The 19209-nt window shown below is 38.5% G+C and overlaps 1 protein-coding gene across 1 annotated transcript in view; it reads left to right on the top strand.

Moving 5' to 3' along the window:
* poln (polymerase (DNA directed) nu) overlaps nucleotides 1–19209 on the top strand; it is a 53960-nt gene that overhangs the window by 30110 nt on the left and 4641 nt on the right. Inside the window, exons 18-22 of the mRNA XM_053233432.1 lie at nucleotides 2104–2161; nucleotides 3816–3893; nucleotides 9357–9468; nucleotides 10995–11077; nucleotides 17132–17263. Coding sequence (XP_053089407.1) covers nucleotides 2104–2161; nucleotides 3816–3893; nucleotides 9357–9468; nucleotides 10995–11077; nucleotides 17132–17263 — 463 coding nt within the window. The remainder of the gene's footprint in view (nucleotides 1–2103; nucleotides 2162–3815; nucleotides 3894–9356; nucleotides 9469–10994; nucleotides 11078–17131; nucleotides 17264–19209) is intronic.

Here is a 19209-nt window from a genome sequence, read left to right as displayed (position 1 = left end):
GGCTTGGATGCAGCTGCTCGGCCATGGAAACCCATTCCATGAAGCTCTCTGCGTACTGTACTTGGGCTAATCTGAAGGTCACATGAAGTTTGGAGCTCTGTAGCAATTGACTGTGAAGAAAGTCGACGACCTCTTTGCACTATGCGCTTCAGCATCTGCTGACCCCTCTCCGTCAGTTTACGTGGCCTACCACTTCGTGGCTGAGTTGCTGTTGTTCCCAGACTCTTCCATTTTGTTATGATAAAGCTGACAGTTGACTGTGGAATATTTAGGAGCGAGGAAATTTCACGACTGGATTTGTTGCACAGGTGGCATCCTATGACAGTTCCACGCTGGAATTCACTGAGCTCCTGAGAGCGGCCCATTCTTTCACAAATGTTTGTAAAAACAGTCTGCATGCCTAAGTGCTTGATTTTATACACCTGTGGCCAGGCCAAGTGATTAGGACACCTGATTCTGATCATTTGGATGGGTGACCGAATACTTTTGGTAATACAGTGTAGATAGATAGATAGCACATTTTCTTCTGACATCTTATGTTTTTTTTTAAACACTATTTAGACACTTTTCTATCTAGAGTCTGATAATTGACAGTTATCAGCCAATCAAACAGCAGCATATCTTTTCCTACTGTGTTTAAAGAAATACATTTTAGCATTTGTAATGGAGCAAAACAGCACTCCAGCAAAAGCAGGGGTCTGTTTTTGCTTCTTTAACCATATTTAAACAATTTTACTCATCACTTTATGGGTTTTTAATAATTTTGTATGATATACTGTGAGAAAAAAAGACATCAGCAGTATCATAATTATCATAATCATAATTGTGTTTATCAATGTTGGGAGCTAGACACTTGTTCTCACAACGTGTGCTGACTTTAGCATTAAGTGATGGGTAATTAATCCCAAGAATGATTGCTGAGCTCCATTCACTCCCTCACACCATGTGTGTCATTCTTCTCTTTTACTATTTTAATACGTTGGTTCCCTAGCTAGCTAACATTAAGTGTGTCTGAGGGCATAATCAGCTTGACGTACACTAACATGACTCTCTTGCTCTGTAAACAAATAATGTCACAATCATTACTTACCCACGAATTTCCCCTGTGCATCTTAGCAATAACATATTGTCCCAGACAGTAATGTCTCAGCACCATGCCGCAGTGTACAGCATCACCACACTCACTGATCCGAGACACTTTCAGCCTGCCATCCACATTCACACTGTGTCCCACTGCTGTTCCTGTCACAGACCAGAAAACACATTAAACACAATCCAGTAACAGCTGCGGCCCATTCAAACCTTAAACCAGCCTGAATAAACTGCGTAGCACTGTAATGTATAATGTACTGGAGTACAAAGAGCATTCACACTAAATACAAATTGTTATATTGTAGGGTTACAATATACTAGATTAGAAAAAAGGTAAAAGTGTGTGTGTGTGTGTGTGTGAGAGAGAGAGAGAGAGAGAGAAAGTTCAGCCTCTAAGCGGACTATCATTTCTCTCTCAGCATGCAGGTTTAATGCTTTAATGAAGTGCTAGGAGGAGTGCAGAGGTGACCTTCACTGAGACTACACATCCTCTTTATACACACACACACACACACACACACACACACACACACAGCTTTTTATTCTCCCCTTTCTTTTCCACACATTTCTGCAAGCTCTCATAAATATATATATAAATACATAAAATATAATAGGTTTCATTCTCATGCCATGTTACATATTTGTACTGATTATTTTAGACTTTCTAAGTAACCTTAACTGTCTGCTCTTTCAAACCTGATCAATAATAAGCTATCAGAAATATATATATATAAAAAAGCTTGAAACATTTCTCATATAGCAGGCTATGACTTTTTCTTTAGAACCTCTCAGCACTTCCATCATTCTTGAAGTCATTCATGGTCCAGTCCTTTAACCCTGAGTTGGCTGTACAGTTTAGTAGTTTTTAAAAACCTAACTGAGTTTCCTAGTTTGCTGAAGCAAGGCTAAATTTAAGGACCTTGTTCAGTATTGTGTGCAAGACCAGGTTCACTCAATATTTCTGAATCAGGGGGATAAATGTGACTCTTTCTGTCTTGATATATTTTGCAGAATTTTCAGGCTCTGCCCAGGCAGCCAGTACAGATCTCAAAGAAGCAGTGTGCCAGAGGTAAATATGCTACAAGTGTAAGAGACATTTTGTCTGCAGACAGCATACTATCATCTGTGTAATATCTATAAGGTCAGGGACGTTCTCTACAGTGCTGACAGCAAGAAATGTTGCGACAACTAACTCACAGAGACTTTGTAATGCGACTGCGAGCATCCAGAGAGATCAGTTCACTCCTGCCTTTAAATCCATTCACTACCCACCTGTGTCTTTCAGAACGTGTTTAAAGATTTTTTTTTTAATTAATTTTTAAATTTCCTGTCTCAGTGAAATAACTGTTAGATACATTCCTGCGTTATCACCCTCATCATCATACAACCCAGCTGAAGGAGAGTTGTATGTTAGTGTTTACTCTGAACTAAAGCAGTCAGTTAAGCTTTTTGTCTTTCTTTTATTAACATTTTCTTTCTTTGTATTTTAAATTGTTTTTTCCTTCTTTTGCCGTTTCCCTTGTTACATTTCCCTTATTACGGTATTTGGTAGTTTAGACCAGCTATAAACAGCTATAAACAGTCATTCCCTCACTTTTTCTTGAAATTAATAAGATGATAAATGCTGCATGTTACTGAGAACCTGTGAAACACTTTGTTGCCTGTCTTGAAGACTTTCCCATTTTGGAAAAACAAAAAGACTACTTCTATGTAAGTAAAAAAAAATGTAAGTCACTGTCTCCCCATGGAAAAGTCCACCGTATTTTTCTTTGTTAAATAACAATGCATTTTTAATGCAGTTATTATTTTGAATTATTAATATTAATATAAACTTTTGATAAATTAATGTGATAGCTGAAAGATCATTTAAGAGGGACAAAGATATGTTATGCATTATATATTATGATGTATCTGGTAGTCAGATACATCATTATATATATATATATATATATATATATATATATATATATATATATATATAATAACTTTGCCATGGTCTAATAAAAGGTGTAAAAATGGCACAATAAATCTGCAGCATGTAAATCAAGCCTTAATGAAGTAAACACGGTCCTCAGCCTCTTGGCAGATAAAGATTTAGATTGTAATACAGCACACTACTCTCTGTCTGAATGATGTGCAGAAGCTGCATGCAGCAGTGGGTGCATACCTCTGCACTTTCATATGCCCCCAGAGCCTCCTTCAGTTAGCTCCTCTCTCTCTTTCTCTCTCTCTCTCTCTCTCTGTCTATCTCTCTCCACGTTCGTTCTGTCTGTCTCTTTGCTTTGTCTCCCTCTCTTACGGTCTTATCTCTTTTTTTGACTCTCATGTTTGTCTGCTCTTTTTTGTATTCTTTTGTTCCTCCTCTCTGTGCCTTTTCTAGGCGTTTGTGTTTCCTGTGTTTTACAGCAGCTCTACATCATTGCCTCAGAGGCATTGATTTTTTAGAACAGTGTGTTAGACTCCATCCGTACACACACAAATACACACACTCAAACCCATCAATCTGCTCCTGCAGTGCCTTCACCTCACTTGTTCTCTCTAAATAATTTTGTGCTCTTTGCTGTCCTCTAAGCTGGTCCAAATTAAAAATCTGTTAAAGGTTAAGTGCTATGTGTTTATGCAGGAAAAGGTTTTTGTTTTGTAGAGTTTTGATGCAGTGATTTTTACAGAAATCGCTCATACTGTAGAAATAAAAGTGTGTTTCCTGTGATTGGCTGTTACAGGGAAGGAGGCAGAGCTGGTAACTGTTCACCCACGTACCATGTTCATACCACAAGAGGGCTGGACTTTCCTTTCTGCAGGTGGGAAGTGGCAACTAGTTTGCGGTGACTGAAACAGGCACCACATAATCATCACAACTCTGTCTATATAAAGACAACTGCCATTTTATAAAAACATTGGTTGCAATTGCTTTTATAAGGACACATAGAGCACAGCAATCTTCACTTTATCTTTGCAATGGAAAACCCAAATTAGTTCACACAGCTATTTTATGTATCTTCATATGAAACCCCTGAAAATTTCAAGATAGGATAGATTAGTACCACACACTGGTGGAAAAGCTACACGTACTTATTTTATCAGCTATACATACCACTTTGTATACAGTTACTGACTACCCCTTAGGAACCACCATAGTACCACTGCTGAGCAGCTTTGATTTGGGTGGTATATCATTCTGAGCATACTGACTGCCACAAATGCATCAGGCAGTAACTAGCCTCTTTATGAAACTCACCTCCCTTGTTGGTCAAGATTCTAGTTCATCATTTTACATGTGCAATTTGTGTTATTCATCCTCTACCCTTCAGCAGTACAGTTTGACCACAGGTTACTGTTGGCTCGATATTTTTGGGTAGTGGACTGTTTCTCAACCCAGCAGTGACATTGAGCTGTTTGAGCTCTAGCAGCACTATTGTACATGATACAATTGTAACAGCAGCACACACACCACTATCATGTCTGCTGCTGAAAATGATCCATCACCCAAATAATATCTGGCCAGCAGTGATTCTCTTCCATGGTCTACAGTTAGTAATTATATACATACAACTTGCAGTTATATGGTAGTTTTATATGATAAAAGGGCCAGTGAAATTAGATACAAGGTAGGTTTACCTCAGAAACTGGTCTGGATGAAACACATCACACAAGACACACAAGAAAGAGTGTGTAGAATGACCAGTGAGCCTCATGCGCAATGTCTTCACATCGAACCTGTCACTGGCTCTAACTATGTCACTTGTCATTTCTTGTTGTGTCTCTTCCTGGTGCTGAGGGGGTTTGTGTGTGGATGTGGATGTTTTATAACTGAGAGAGAAGTAGACAGAGGAGTGAAACGTGTGTGTGTGTGTGTGTGTGTGTGTGGTGAACCTGCTGTTCTCAGGCACCATGGGAAAAGAATGTTCTAAGTGTTCTGACCCAGCTAAGTACAGACACCCTGACGCCCGTCTCAAAACTGTGTCACAGAACGAGATAGAAAAGGAGAGAAAAAGAGGAGGAAAAGATACAGAAAGAGAAGGATGGTTGAATCATTAAAATAGGGCTGGTCTATTTGTTGTCATTACCAACATGCATCAAGGACACCAGCTCAGTGTGTGTCCACTCTAAAGGATCTGTGTTTGTATGCTTTGGGCATGTTTACTTTGTGTGTGTGAGTGAGAGAGATGTGAGGCCTGTAGTGGTCTTGACACATCTGATTATAGGATGCAAACAGGAGAAGAGGATTTTTTTTGGTGGCTTGTGACACAGTGATAGCTCACTATCAATTCTAATAGCTGCTATTGTGAAGAGTCTTTGTAAAGAAACAGCATATAGTAAGCAGAGTATTATATATTGTAAATAGTCAAATTTTAATAATGCTAAATTAAGTAATACTAGCTGTTTTCCCAATGTTGTTATTATTGTAGCTTCAGAACTACCATACCACAATACCAATTAATCAAGCAAATCTATAAAGTGCTGATATCTATATATGAAGACAATAATTTTAAGTCCTGTTCTTTTACCTATTGCTCTCGCGAGGCAAAGCATATGGACATGTTTATCTGAACATAATTTTTTGGTGGTCTATAAAGATGGTTACTTTAAAGCTTTTCACAATGTCCCTGATGACATAGTGGAAAGTTTTTGTGGACAGAAAATGCTTTAATAGTGTCACCCTGGTCAGTGGGAGTTAGCAGGAGAGAGTAGTGACTTACAGTCAGCTGCTAAGCCACTTTTACTGGAAGTGGATAGCATTCAGAGACACTTAGCTGTGGTTATCATGGAAGCTTTCTCATTTCAGCAGTTCTGATCGCAGTTCTGTCGCAGTTCTAGTCACATGATCACAGGGCAGACTTCAGTATCAGTACCACACACATGCTGCATCTCACTATTGCAAAAAGAAGTGTGTGCATTCTCATAATGGTAGTTACATGGGTGAATAAATCGATATATAAAAAGGTCATGGAAATTTAAACAGGATTCTCACATGTTCTGGAAATCGTGTACATTTTTAGACAAGTTCCAGGCACATGGGAATTGAGAAGTTGGATAAAATTAGTGAGGTTCTGGAAAAAATTGAGCAATTAAGCTCCAAAGATTACATATTCATTAGTAGTATCATTCTCTGTGAGAAACCCTGCCGGCACTACGCACGCGCGGGCACACACACACACACACACACACACACACACACACACACACACTCTACATTATCACTGTTGTGCTGAGAATTGATGTACAACCTAAATACTATCAGTAGTCTAATGGTGATCCCTATTTTCATTAATTAGGGCTGACATAGCAACAGATGTTGAAGATAGAATATAAAATCAATATATATTATTAAAATTATTATTAATCACCCACTGATCACTAACTGTGAGTCAGCTCCTATATTTCTCTTCTAATTCAGTAAAACTCCTGATCAAATAATTTTATAACACAAAAGTGTGTATTAGTCATTACGGGATTGTTAAGATGTCAGCAGATGTGCTTTATTCATGATGACCTTCTGGGAGCAATAGCTGTCATGTATACAAGTTGTGTGTTTTTGTGTATCCTGTAAAATGCTTTTCTAAAGCAAAAGGGATGCAGAGGTGCCAACATCTACCATTTAACTGTAGCCACTTGAAAACTACACTTTTTTTTTTTACACTATACAAACAGATCAAACGAGATTAAATTTGCCCAGTGGAATTCACTGAAAGGGAAAAAAAAAACTTTGAACTGTGAATTTACAAGTCTCTGCTTTGTGAGCCAATAGAAATCAAGTGCACAGACCTAGATTTTGCTAGACTTTTCTAGAAACCTGTGTAAATGTGTTTTTCTACATCCAAATACGTGTATGGAACCTCTGTACAAATATTAATTTATCTATGTGCCTGAGAGGGTGGGGGAAATGATAGAAAAACCAGATTTAGTGACCTCAGAGCTCACGTATCTCGCCCCTGCCTCAGAGAACATCGATACATGCTCATTCATCTTTAGAGTTCCTTTTGATATTTGGATCAATACTAAGCTGTTTTTGACCAGCATAAAGACCATCTTGAAGCAGAGGGTCCTACAGCAAACCCTTAATATCTTGAGATTTGATCAAAATGCCTCAGTAAATCCCATCCAATTCAGTGCTTAAGAGTCAGTACTGAAATCTTATTATCTCATGTACCATTTTATATGCATGTACACCCTGATGGTTTCAGGAATATGCATGAAATTTTTATCAAAAATGGCTGATCTCATCACTGACAAGCATTTGTTTTGAGTGATTGTGGCCATCCTGTCAGAGCCTAGAAACACTTACAGGAATAAATTCATGCTTTCATCAAAAATAGAGGCATTTAGTATTTAGTATATATATTTACTCACACATAGGAATAGAGAAGCAATGTTGTGTAGCACAATTTGTAAAGTAACTAGGGTAGCCATATGTGCTGTTCATTTTCACAGGTTTCCCTTTTACTCCAAATGTAGAAAATCAGCTGAGACATGTTTGGGGTCAGAAGTTTGCTTTTTTAGGGTTGCTCTACAGCTTTAAAGCTAATGTAATTAATAAATAAGGGACGCTTATAGACTCAATGTTAGCATCATGTTACTAACATCACAAAAAGCTGTAAATCATCACACACTGTCCTCAAACCATGTCAATTTTTTTCATTTTAAACAGACTGATGTGGTTTCTGGCACTGACACACTGTAACAGGATGTCATTCCTCCATATAGCTATTATACATTATAATGAAATGTCATTTCTTTGTGTACTGTGGTGCAACTCGTACCAATAAATCAGCATGGTGCACTGATCTAGGACAAGTGCAAAATTTACAATAAATACAGTAAATACACAGGACGGTGCACGCTGGTCCAGATGACAATATAGCTCTGATATGAATTGTATATTACATTTTTTAATGCAGACTAATTTTGCTATTTTAGCAAACTCCTTATATACAAATGGTCATACTGAACTAACCAGTATCCTTTTTTTGAGGCAAGTGTGTGATGATTTTGACATGCACGTCTTGTTAGCTACATTATACACATAACATTATTGCACAACTAAAGACTCAAACTTCAGAAACCAGCATAACTTGATATCAAGCAATGTGTTAATTTATTGTAAAGTTGTGTTATATGTTATTTTTTATTTTAACTGTTGTGGACGAGTCTCCCATCACCTCATACCCAAGTCAAGTCCAAAGTGCAAAGTTCACACATATAGAGGCTTATAGAAAGCCTTAGTTTAAGTCTCAGGCTTAAATCCAAGACATTTCAAGTAATTAATAAGTGATTCCATGTAAAATTCTGGAAACTTGTGACTAAAATCTACTTCTTTAAGAAGGACATCACTTATGCCTATCCTGTCCATGTCCTCAGCTGTTTGCATTTTTGTCTGTACTGACATTCTCATAATGAGCAGTTTAGGTCAGACATTATAATCACTGATGGCTCTGACTCCCTGATCGGTGCAGTCAGACAAGAACTCAATAACCCATGATCCTGTTACAGAAAATCCCCTGTCTCTCTTTCTCTCTCTCTCTCTCTCTCTGTCTCACATTCTTTCTCATTTTTTCTTTCTGTCTCTCTTGCTTTCTCTCTCTCTCTCTCTTTGTGTGTGTTCGTCTGTCTCTCTACCGTGTCACTCACCACACAATGCTACACAAACAAAACACAAGGACAGCTACACCAAACATGCATTTGTGAGGGCAAACCTTTGCTAAATTTTTTTTTTCTTTCTGTCTTGACAATACATGGGATATTTGAGGGGCAAACCATGGATTGAATTTGTGTGTGTGTGAGAGAGAGAGAGAGAGATTCTTTAGCACCCTTAGCATTGCAGTGTGAGCTCAACCCCAAACATTCTCTTTTATCAGACAGAGAGGCTGCTGGGAGGATTACTGTGCCTGCTCACAGAGAGAGGCCTATGCCAACACATACACACGCACACACAGAATTTATATAGACACTTCCACACTTGTACCTTCTGTTTCTTGCTCTCTACTCTCATTTTCCTTTCTTTACCAAAAATTATAAGTGCTGATTTAGAGTGTTTTCATCTAGACAGTGTGGTGCACCATGGTATGGTCACTAATCTTAATACAGAACCATCTACACTGTGATGCTTGTGGTTGTTTATCTGTCATTCTAGAAAGGTTGTACCCTAACCCTAGCACTCTGGTAAGAAGGGCACCACTACTTAGTTACAGTACAGCTCACTTGGCAAATAATGTCACATTCTCTCTCTCTCTCTCTCTCTCTCCCTCTCTCTCTCTCACATGTAGATTTCTGTCAGGTGGAGTTGCGTCTGTTGGCTCATCTGTCGTCTGACCCCGAGCTCTTGAGAATCTTCCAGAACCCTGAAGCAGACGTTTTTAACATGCTCGCCTCTCAGTGGTGGGTACACATTCACCTCAATACCTGAAAAGCTTATATGCCAAACACAGATCCAGCCACTCACCAGCACATGAAGGAGAAACACAAACACATACTCAATTCCTCTGCGGGCATGTTCTGGGCATGCGCTGTAATGTGGGTGGAGCAACAGATCTTAGCATCCCTTCACACACTGTCAGTGCTGTTGCCATGACGACCCACTGGAGGCCTCACAAGTGTTTTGTTTTGGCTCGCTGTCTGTCCTGGACACACTAAACACTAACTCGTCTGCTTTTATGGCACTTGATTATGAACGAGAATCCAAAGAAACAGGTAGTGTACCTGATGGTTAAAAAATCGCTTCCATCCTTCACATGTGCAAAGTCTAAGTTGGAAAAGCATTTTATAAACCACTCTATCCAACAGGTGGCACTGACGGAGCCTTTAATATCTGACATGGTGAAGTCATGTGAGCCCCGTGCACATGAGCTGCTTGCATTTTCATTGTGTAAAATAAAGAGCACACACTATTTAGTCCTTCCCTTTTTACTATTTTTTACCATGTATTTGGATCTCTGTTTTCAGTTATTAGTGTAAGGAATAAAGCATTTGGGGGCACATAAGTGTTTTATTCCTCTTATCCCACAGCAATTTGCCAATGATGCCAATGAAATTTATCACTAATGTTATGGCAGCTGTATAAACTCATTCTGAATTCTTCACCATAACAAGTATTATATGTTATCTGTGAATGAGCTGTTACTACAGAAGTGCTAATGTATTAGAATGAGTCCATTAATATAAACCTGTGATTAGAATTACAGCCACTCCTGTCAGAGACACTATTTTAGAAAATTGATCGATACTCTGGTGTAAGTTGTTAATAATCAAATAAATGGGATAAAAAAATAAACTCTTCATGTATACACTTAAATCATAATAAACTGATTGAGCCCCATGCAAATGAAATTTCTGAATAGTAAAATGTGGTGGGTAATAATTTTAATAATCCATTAAATGGAAATTAAAATCATTATGTAAACCCCTGAATCTGATAAATTTAATTACTTTTGCAATTAAAATATGCGTACAATCTCACAGGTGCTTTCGTGTCAAGACACACAATGATGCAGTGCACAAATGCTTCTTCTAGCTGTCAGTTTAATGAGGACATCTGGAGGATGTATTGCTGAGACAGATATCATTTTAGACTTATCAAAAACATGACCATTCTGAACCCCTGCCTAGTACAATCAGCATGCATAAAGAACTCATTCAGACTGATGAAAATCTTCACATAAAAACATAGTGCTATGTGCATAACAAGAGTTGTGTGTGTATTGTTCACTCTGTGACCCTTTGAGTTTGACATAATTCAGTCTGAAAGTTGACCTGACATTAGCCACTTGCTGCTGATTTTTCCACATCAAAGTCAGACTCGCTGTCACTCCCTGGATGTGCCCTCACTACCGACACTGCTGTCTAGGACTTTCTTATATAACTCTCTCTCTCTCTCTCTCTCTCTCTCTCTCTCTCTCTCTCCATAGGAAGGGTGTAAGTGAGGACAGTGTAAGTGCAGAGGACAGAGAGCACGCCAAACGCATTGTCTATTCTGTGGTCTATGGAGCTGGTGAGTTCTCTTAAGCACATCCATATTCTCAAACTCACAGGAGACAGAGACAGATGTCTAAGTACAGAAAAATCTCGGGGGTACGCTATATGGCCAAAAGTTTGTGGAAACCTGACCATAACACATATATGCTTGTTGAACATCCCATTCCATATTTAGTCTCCCCTTTGCTGTTATAATAGTCTCTACTCTTCTTAGAAGGCTTTCCACTAGATTTTAGAGTGTGACTGTGGGGATTTGCCCACTCAGCCACAAGAGCATTAGTGAGGTTAGGCAGGTCTTATTGAGGTCTCAGAGCACTGCTGAAATGCAACCAAAATATATGGACACCTGCAGTTTTTGAATTACACTGAAACACCCAGGAATCCCAAGAGGAATCAGTGTTGGACCAAAAGTTGATGTGAAACTATGCCTATTATTAAACCTATGATACATTTTTTAATAGTGAATCACACTCATTTTAATAAGAAATAATGGGGTACTAAAATAACTCAGAAACTGTTTAACAGTCTTTAGTGTCATACTCACAGTGTGACACTAAAGAACACACATACTGAAGTATAAACAGGCTGAGACAGGCTGGTACTTGAATGATGATAAGAATAAGATTGAGCTAGCACATAGTAGTTTCATAAAGACAGTGTCACAGTGAAAATGGAAACCCTACCAAACCATAAAGAATATTGCTTTTTCTTCAGGTGTGCTGATAAATCACTGAGTAAAACTAAAATCACACTCTAATTACACTCAGCACTGACCAAAGTTTCATAGGTTTCAGCATATTGAAACATGTTAACAAATTGTAGACGCAGAACTATTAGGAAATTTCAACTTTTTGAAGCTGTGGATATGACGAGAGTGGTCCGTTCACGTGTAATATATCACTACCTCATTGGGTATAATAAGCTCTATAGCACTTTAATGCTTAATACTGTTTAGGTTAATTTTGGGGTTATCATCAGTGATATGGTAGATCCTTATTAAATATAATTGTCATTATGCTCTAGTTTACGTGTTTATCCCTCTGTACTCTGTAATTTCTGTCCAATTTCTGAGTTTATTTAGACAGATTCAAATTGCTGTTCATGCTGCAACATAGGGCAGCTTAACACACTCAGAGGAAAGTGCTATCTGTCCTCTTCCGCATACACAAGCTCACAGACGCCCACGATTGGCTAGTGTCACTGTGATTGACAGAGAAAATGCCATCCCTCCCACCCAGAAAGCATGACCAATTTTGCTCTCTAGACTCCCGGCCATGGATGTCTGTGGCATCGTGGATTCAAACTCGTGATTTCCTGACGATTATCTGTTGCATCCCTCTGGAGCCAAATCTCTTTTTTTAAAAAAGAGTATAAGAGTAATTCAGAATGCAGAGCCTTTACGGTGGAAAGAATTTAGAATGTATTACTGCAGTCATACTCCATTTATAGTGACTTACAATTAAGTTTCACATTGACCATAAAGTCTTGTTCTTGACATTTAAAGCTTTAATGGGCTGATTCTGGCATATCTTGCCGAAGCTGTGAAGCTTTATAGCCAATTCAGAGCATTCAGCTTAGATGAGGCTAATCCCTAGGATCACTTCCAGCTCAGTCAATGGAAGGTCCTTTTTCTCATATAGTGCTATGGAAGGTAAGCTCTACTGAGTTTTAATTCAGATGCATAAAGTACTTATTTTGACCTTTATAGTTTTAGTTTTCTGAGTCTGTACTGTATAATTGTGATGGTTTGTTATTTTAGGGCAGTGAGTCTCAGTTCAATCCCAGACAGCCCACATTTTTTGCTCTATTCCAAATCATGCAACACAATACATTTAGAGAATAAATGTAGACCATCTTGGGGGCCCTGAGGACTGGTATGAGAGACTATGGTGTGTTTAATTATGTTTATTACTTTTATTTAGATTTATTTTTACTAAATAGGTGTTAATCGAGAACACTACAGAATGTGGATCCTACAACTTTTAACCAGAAGGCAAAAACTGTGTTTATGCCATGTGTGTGTGGGGGGGGAATGATATTATGACTGTTCTGTTTTGTTTATCGGGGTTAACTAGGTTGCCTCTGTTATTAATTTTGAGCTTATATCAGTGAACATGTCTTGCTGTGTCTATCAACAAGGTTTTATAGCACTTTGACCTCCAAATGCATTCTTCACTGTTGTGCTTCCTGTGGGAACCGAGTAAAAGTCACTGTAACATGTATGATGAGATCCTGGAAGAAGTAGAAGGACTGTCATGAAAACAAGAGTACATAGTTGTTCAGAGATCTGTACATAACCATGGTAACAGACTACTAAAAAGAAGCCATACAAGACACACACACACACATTTAAAGGAAGGGGAGGAATGAGCTCATGCACACGCACTCACTCACACAGGTCGGAAGATAAAGAACTGTTCAGTGTTCATGCGAGAAGAGGAGAGGTATGAATAATCTGCTGAAAGGGTGTCTCAGAGGAGACTGTGACTTCACCTAATAAAAATGTTCGTGTGTTGTTGTAACATGCACACGAACACACACACACACACACACACACACAGAGACTTGCATTCATTTGAAAGCTTACAGGTCCCTAGATATCAAATGTATCAGTGTAAAATGTAAAATGGGTTATCATCAGTAATCATGTCTTTCTAAATACATTACACATGGACTAGCCAAAACTAAACTAGCTAAGATTTCTCCTCTGTTTTCCTCTTCTAAAGACGAAAGATGCCAGATTATTGATATATCTATCTTTATCAGAGATTTTGAAATCTGATGAGATCTGTTATCCAGTGTACTATAATGTAGTATGCAGTTTACATGAACACTTGAATATGATGATCATGAAAACAGCCTATTACACTGAATTATCAGATTACTAGTATGCATGTAAATACACTAATCTTGAACGCACATAAATCTGAGCTACTTACAGGGATTTCTTCCTCATGCCCTCAGGCAGTGTGCATATTTACTGCAGTTTTCACCTGGTTTTTTTTTCCCCAAATTTGTTTTTCTTTCTCTCCCTCATCTCACAGGCTGTCTCCCTTTCATTCGATCTCATTTTTTCACACTAATGCTGAGCACAGAAGGGGAGATGAGCTTTAGATCACTTGGGGTTAAAAACCCAGTCCTGCATCTGTAGACCTGTTGGCTGGGTAACAGTGGAGCACCTCTGATATGCCACAATGTGGTGACAGAGTACAGCTGCTTTAAGCCCTGAACTGTGAGATGGGAATAGAAATAATAGCGCTGTAATTTTGCCACAAAGATACAGCGTATTAGCTGTAGTAGTTGTTGTAGCCATAGCAACACAAGGAGACCAAAATTCTCACTCTTGCACCATTCTCACAATTCAGTATCAATATTTGCAGGATCCCCACCTCTTGGTAAACTTGGATGTATATAGACTAGTGTTCCTGTGATGGAAAAAAGAGAAAATGAATTAAATCTTATTAAAATTTATATGCAATAAAATCTGAGAAGGAAATATGTGTAAACAAGGAAATGCACTAGTATTTATTCTTAGGGCTAACTGTTGCAGTTTGCTCTGCTTTAGTGTCACAGTGACAGATAAACAGTTTAGGGGCACCTGGTAGAAAAATGGCATGATCACACACCATCTTCTTGCAACATGTAACTTTACAAATGGAGGAGCAAGTCTAATTTATAATACCAATATTTGTCATGTAAGGAAAAAAATAACTGTACTGTTATAGGAAAATAATCAATGATGGGGTGATGTGATGCAGACCAATGCAAAGCAGAGTGGACATTTTCCATATATAGATACATCTACAGTGGGGAAAAAAAGTCTACACACACCTGACAAGTTTTTCTAATGAAAAAAATTAAACTATAATAAATCATGTTAGAACTTTTTCCACCCTCCATGTGAAATTACAATGTTTAAAAATTAAGTGAAAAACAATCAGAAACATTTTAGCGAAAAATAGGAAAAATAAAAAAAGTTACAATAACCTGGTTGCATAAGCGTGCACACCCTTTGATAATTGGGGATGTGGATGTGTTCAGAATGAAACATTCAATCTCATGTTCAAAAGTAATTATCATACAGCTGTCAGTGAAATTATTTTGATTAACCCCAAATAAAGACCAGCTGTTTCTGTAGGATTTTCTTGACATCATCTTGGTTTCATCAGACTGCTGAAGCCATGGCCTGCAAAGCACTGACAAAGCCTGTACAGTGTCTCACTGTCAAAAGGAATCAATCAGGAGACGGGTATGAAAATTTTTTTTCAAAAACATTAGATGTACCGTGGTACACCGTAAAGGCCATCATCAACAAGTGGAGAAAATGGAGCACCACAGTGACATCACCAAGAACAGGACATCCCTCCAAAATTTACAAAAGGACATGAAAAATACTTACCAGGGAGGCTGCCAAGAGACCTACGGCAACATTTAAGGAGCTGCAAGAATATCTGACAAGTACTGATTACTCTATGCATTTGACAACAATCTCCCTTATTCTTCCCATGTCTGGGCTGTGGGTTAGGCTGGATAGATGGAAGCCCTTTCTCCCAAAAAAACATCCAAGCCCTACTAAATCACACCAGACCATGTGCCAAAATGTGTTATGGTCTGATGAGACCAATTCCAAAAGGTATATTAATTCCAAAATTCCAAAAGGTATGTTTGGCACCAAAAAAAAGCACATCAACAAAAGACCACCATACCCACTGTGAAGCATGGTGGTGGCAGCATCATGCTTCAGGGCTGGTTTTCTTCAGCCAGTACTGGGGCTTTTATTAATTTGGAGGGAATCACGAATAGCTACAAATACCATTCAAATTTAGTGCAAAACATTCAGGTGTCTGCTATTAAGCTATAGATGAAAAGAGATTTCACCTTTCAGCATGACAATAACCCAATGCATACATACAAATCAACAAAGGAATGGCTCAACTGAAAAAGGACCCAGACCTGAATCCAACTAAAAATCTGTGGGGTGACCTGAAGTGGGCTGTGCAAAGGAGATGCCCTCACAATTTGACGGATATAGAATGTTTTTGGCAAGAAAGAGTGGGAAAATATTGCTAAGTCAAGATGTGCCGTGCTGATAGTCTCTTATTCAAAAAGGCTAAGTGGTGTAATAAAGTTTAAAGGTGCTTCAACGAAGTATTAGTTTAGGGGTGTGCATGCTTATGCAGCTAGATTATTGTAAGTTTTTTATTTTTCTTTTTTTTTGATTGGTTTTCACTTTATTTGTATACTTTGCAATTGCACATTAAAGGTGAGAAAAGATCTGACGTGATTTATCTTAGTGTCATTCTTTTACTTCACAAGAACATGCCATTTTAATAGGGGTGCGTAGACTTTTTATATCCTTTGTAATTCTGTGGGACATCTGTGAAACAAGTCCCTGTTATTCATTCCTGTTAGTCATTCCCTCATCAGAATCTCTTTTTTCCTCTTTCTTAATATGACAAAAAAGTGTTCCTTGGAAACCACAAAGTGCAAACTCCTCCAGTGTCAGAAAATTTAAAGGAACAGCTTTACCTCTGTTATAAAATGCTGACACTGAAGAGTCCTTACTGTTAAATCTGTTTATGTGGAGAATGTGTTATTATAGAAATAATAACACATTAGAATGAATAATTAATATTGAATGACGGTCAGCACTAAGGACAGAGCTGCTCTTACAAAAAAAATAATTAACACCTTATGATGCTTTATAAAAAACTTTGTCTCACACATAGGCAAGTTGGATGTGTTACTGATCAGTTGCTTGTATGAGCAAGCCATATTGGGTCCAGCTGTGTGACATTAATTTCCAACTCAAAAAGAAATGTAGAGTTTTGTACAGATGTACCTGTAAGTTATTAACTATGCCTGATGTGAGTCATTCTATAATTACCTTTTATGTGAAAAGCCGTCTTGTACATTAGTCATGGTTCTTGAAAATCATTTGCTAAAAAAGAATAACACCTGTGTTTGCTTTATTTTCTCCTTCTCATCCAAAACACTTGAAATGCTTTTCATATAGTATTGCCAACACGGTTGTTCTTTCTGTCTCTATCTTTGTGTCTTCCCTCTGCAGGAAAGGAGCGGCTGTCTGGTATACTGGGTGTGAGTGCTGAAGAGGCCAGTCATTTTCAGGACAGTTTCCTCCAGAAGTACAAAGAGGTGCAGGCCTTTATCCAGTGCACTGTACAGCACTGCCACAAATACGGTGCGTGTCTGTGTGTCATTTTGTTACTATATAATTGCATATGAGTATCAGGGCAGGGTGGATGGTATGCCCTGCAGATGGAGGATGTAAAGTGGAGAGAAAAATGTGCATGGAAGGATTAAGGCAAACCACAGACATTCAATACCTTCTGAAAGTGGCCACTCAATACGTTTGCTAAAATGCCAGCATAGCTAAGTGTACAGTAATGCAGAAGAGACTGTGCATAAATCAATATCCTCAATGCTCACAGCAGATGCATACACAACTTATAGTGCTTATAGTTAAACACACAACTGTAAGGAACACAGACTATCAATCACTGGCACAGGTTACACACGTAGATATAAAAATATGCACACATTTACACTAGAAGGAATGTTGAGGGTGTTAGAAAAAAAAAAATCACTAAATCCAAAATTCTAGTAATCAAGTTTGAACTTGGGCCCCAGTTAATCCCTTTGTGACCCCAAAAACAGAATTTCTTCATGACACGATCAGCAAACTGTCACTGCACCTGCGGCAATCAACTGCATATACCTTATGCATCCAGTCTTTCAGTGGGATTCATGCCAGGACCAGAGAGTGAGAGCCAAAAATTTGGAGATTTTGTTCTGAAGTAGGCTTTCCCAAGGCAGAAATAAAGCAATAAGAGGTGCCTTCTCTGTCTGTATATCTACTAACCCCCCTGTCAACCAAGCAAACAAAAAGTTCTTTTGACTGATCACCTTTACCTTTGATGAAACATGTCTATTAGATGGGAGTAGCCTGGCCCTACTGAATGTTTTGATGAGGACGAAAAATCATAGATGCATAAATCATGTGCTGTGGCCTTCACAGTCAACAGCACAATTGAACACATATAGTAGATTTTGGAGCAATGGTTTAGACAATGTACTCCTCAACAACATCATCCAAACAACAACTGAACAAATATATTTTTGAAGAATGGTGCTTCATTCCTCCAGTACAGTTCCAGAGACATGAAGAATTAATGTCAGTGATCATTGATCTATGTATCTGTTTGACTCCTGTGAAAGCCTGGGAGCCACTGAATATGCATCTTCTGTGATCATCTCCCATTCCATCAGAAGGTGATAACAAAGTTGCTATCTTTGAAATGCAGAGGGTTCCATTGTCTCCTGGTGTTATGATCCAGGTGCATAGGGTTTAAGGTCAGGGGATGGCCACCAGATCTTGGATGGCAATCAGTCCTGCCAGCCTGCTGAAACCTAATCTAAAGTCAGGACACGGCAGAGTGGCTTTACTCCAGAGCATCTGGCAACTTTGGCACATGGCATGTCTGTTTGCCTGCATGCCAGTGACCTTCTCCCTCACTTATGATTATATCTGAGGCATTATGAAATACACAGGAAACTTATTGAGCATAATTTATTAATTGCAGTGACTTAAGATTTAAATTGGGGGCTTGGGCCTTGTTCCATTCCATATTCAACAATGTCAACGCAATATCATTTCACAGCTTTTCTGTCATTTTCATGTAACTTAGAAGTATCCCATCAGACACAATCTCTGTTATATTGAAATGGCAGTAGTGCAGAAGTAAAGTGATGATGTGCAAGTCCTGCTTCCTGCTTACAACTCACAAGCTCATCATACATAGCTTTACAGGGCACTGTGTGAGAACACAAAGCAGGATGACAGCTAAAGACTGTCTGTCTGTTTAGAAATGGCATTGTGTTAAAACAAAGTTTAAAACATCAAACTTTAGAAGGTGCTAAAACCGTAAATGATTCACACGCAGTATTTAAAAAAATACACACATGTACCATCATAATAGGTCATTTGTGACAGCTTTCACCAAAACAAACAGACACATTCCTGCGTGTATGTTATTGCTCATCTGTCTATTGTTGCCATCTTACACACACGCATCTAGGCCATGTGCATTCCTCACACAGCATCAGTGTCCCATTGTGACCTGTAGC

This window comes from Pangasianodon hypophthalmus, chromosome 4 (genome assembly GCF_027358585.1).
Source record: "Pangasianodon hypophthalmus isolate fPanHyp1 chromosome 4, fPanHyp1.pri, whole genome shotgun sequence".
NCBI lineage: Eukaryota > Metazoa > Chordata > Actinopteri > Siluriformes > Pangasiidae > Pangasianodon > Pangasianodon hypophthalmus.
Note: the sequence above shows the minus strand (reverse complement) of the source record. Positions and strands in the feature narration are given on the sequence as shown.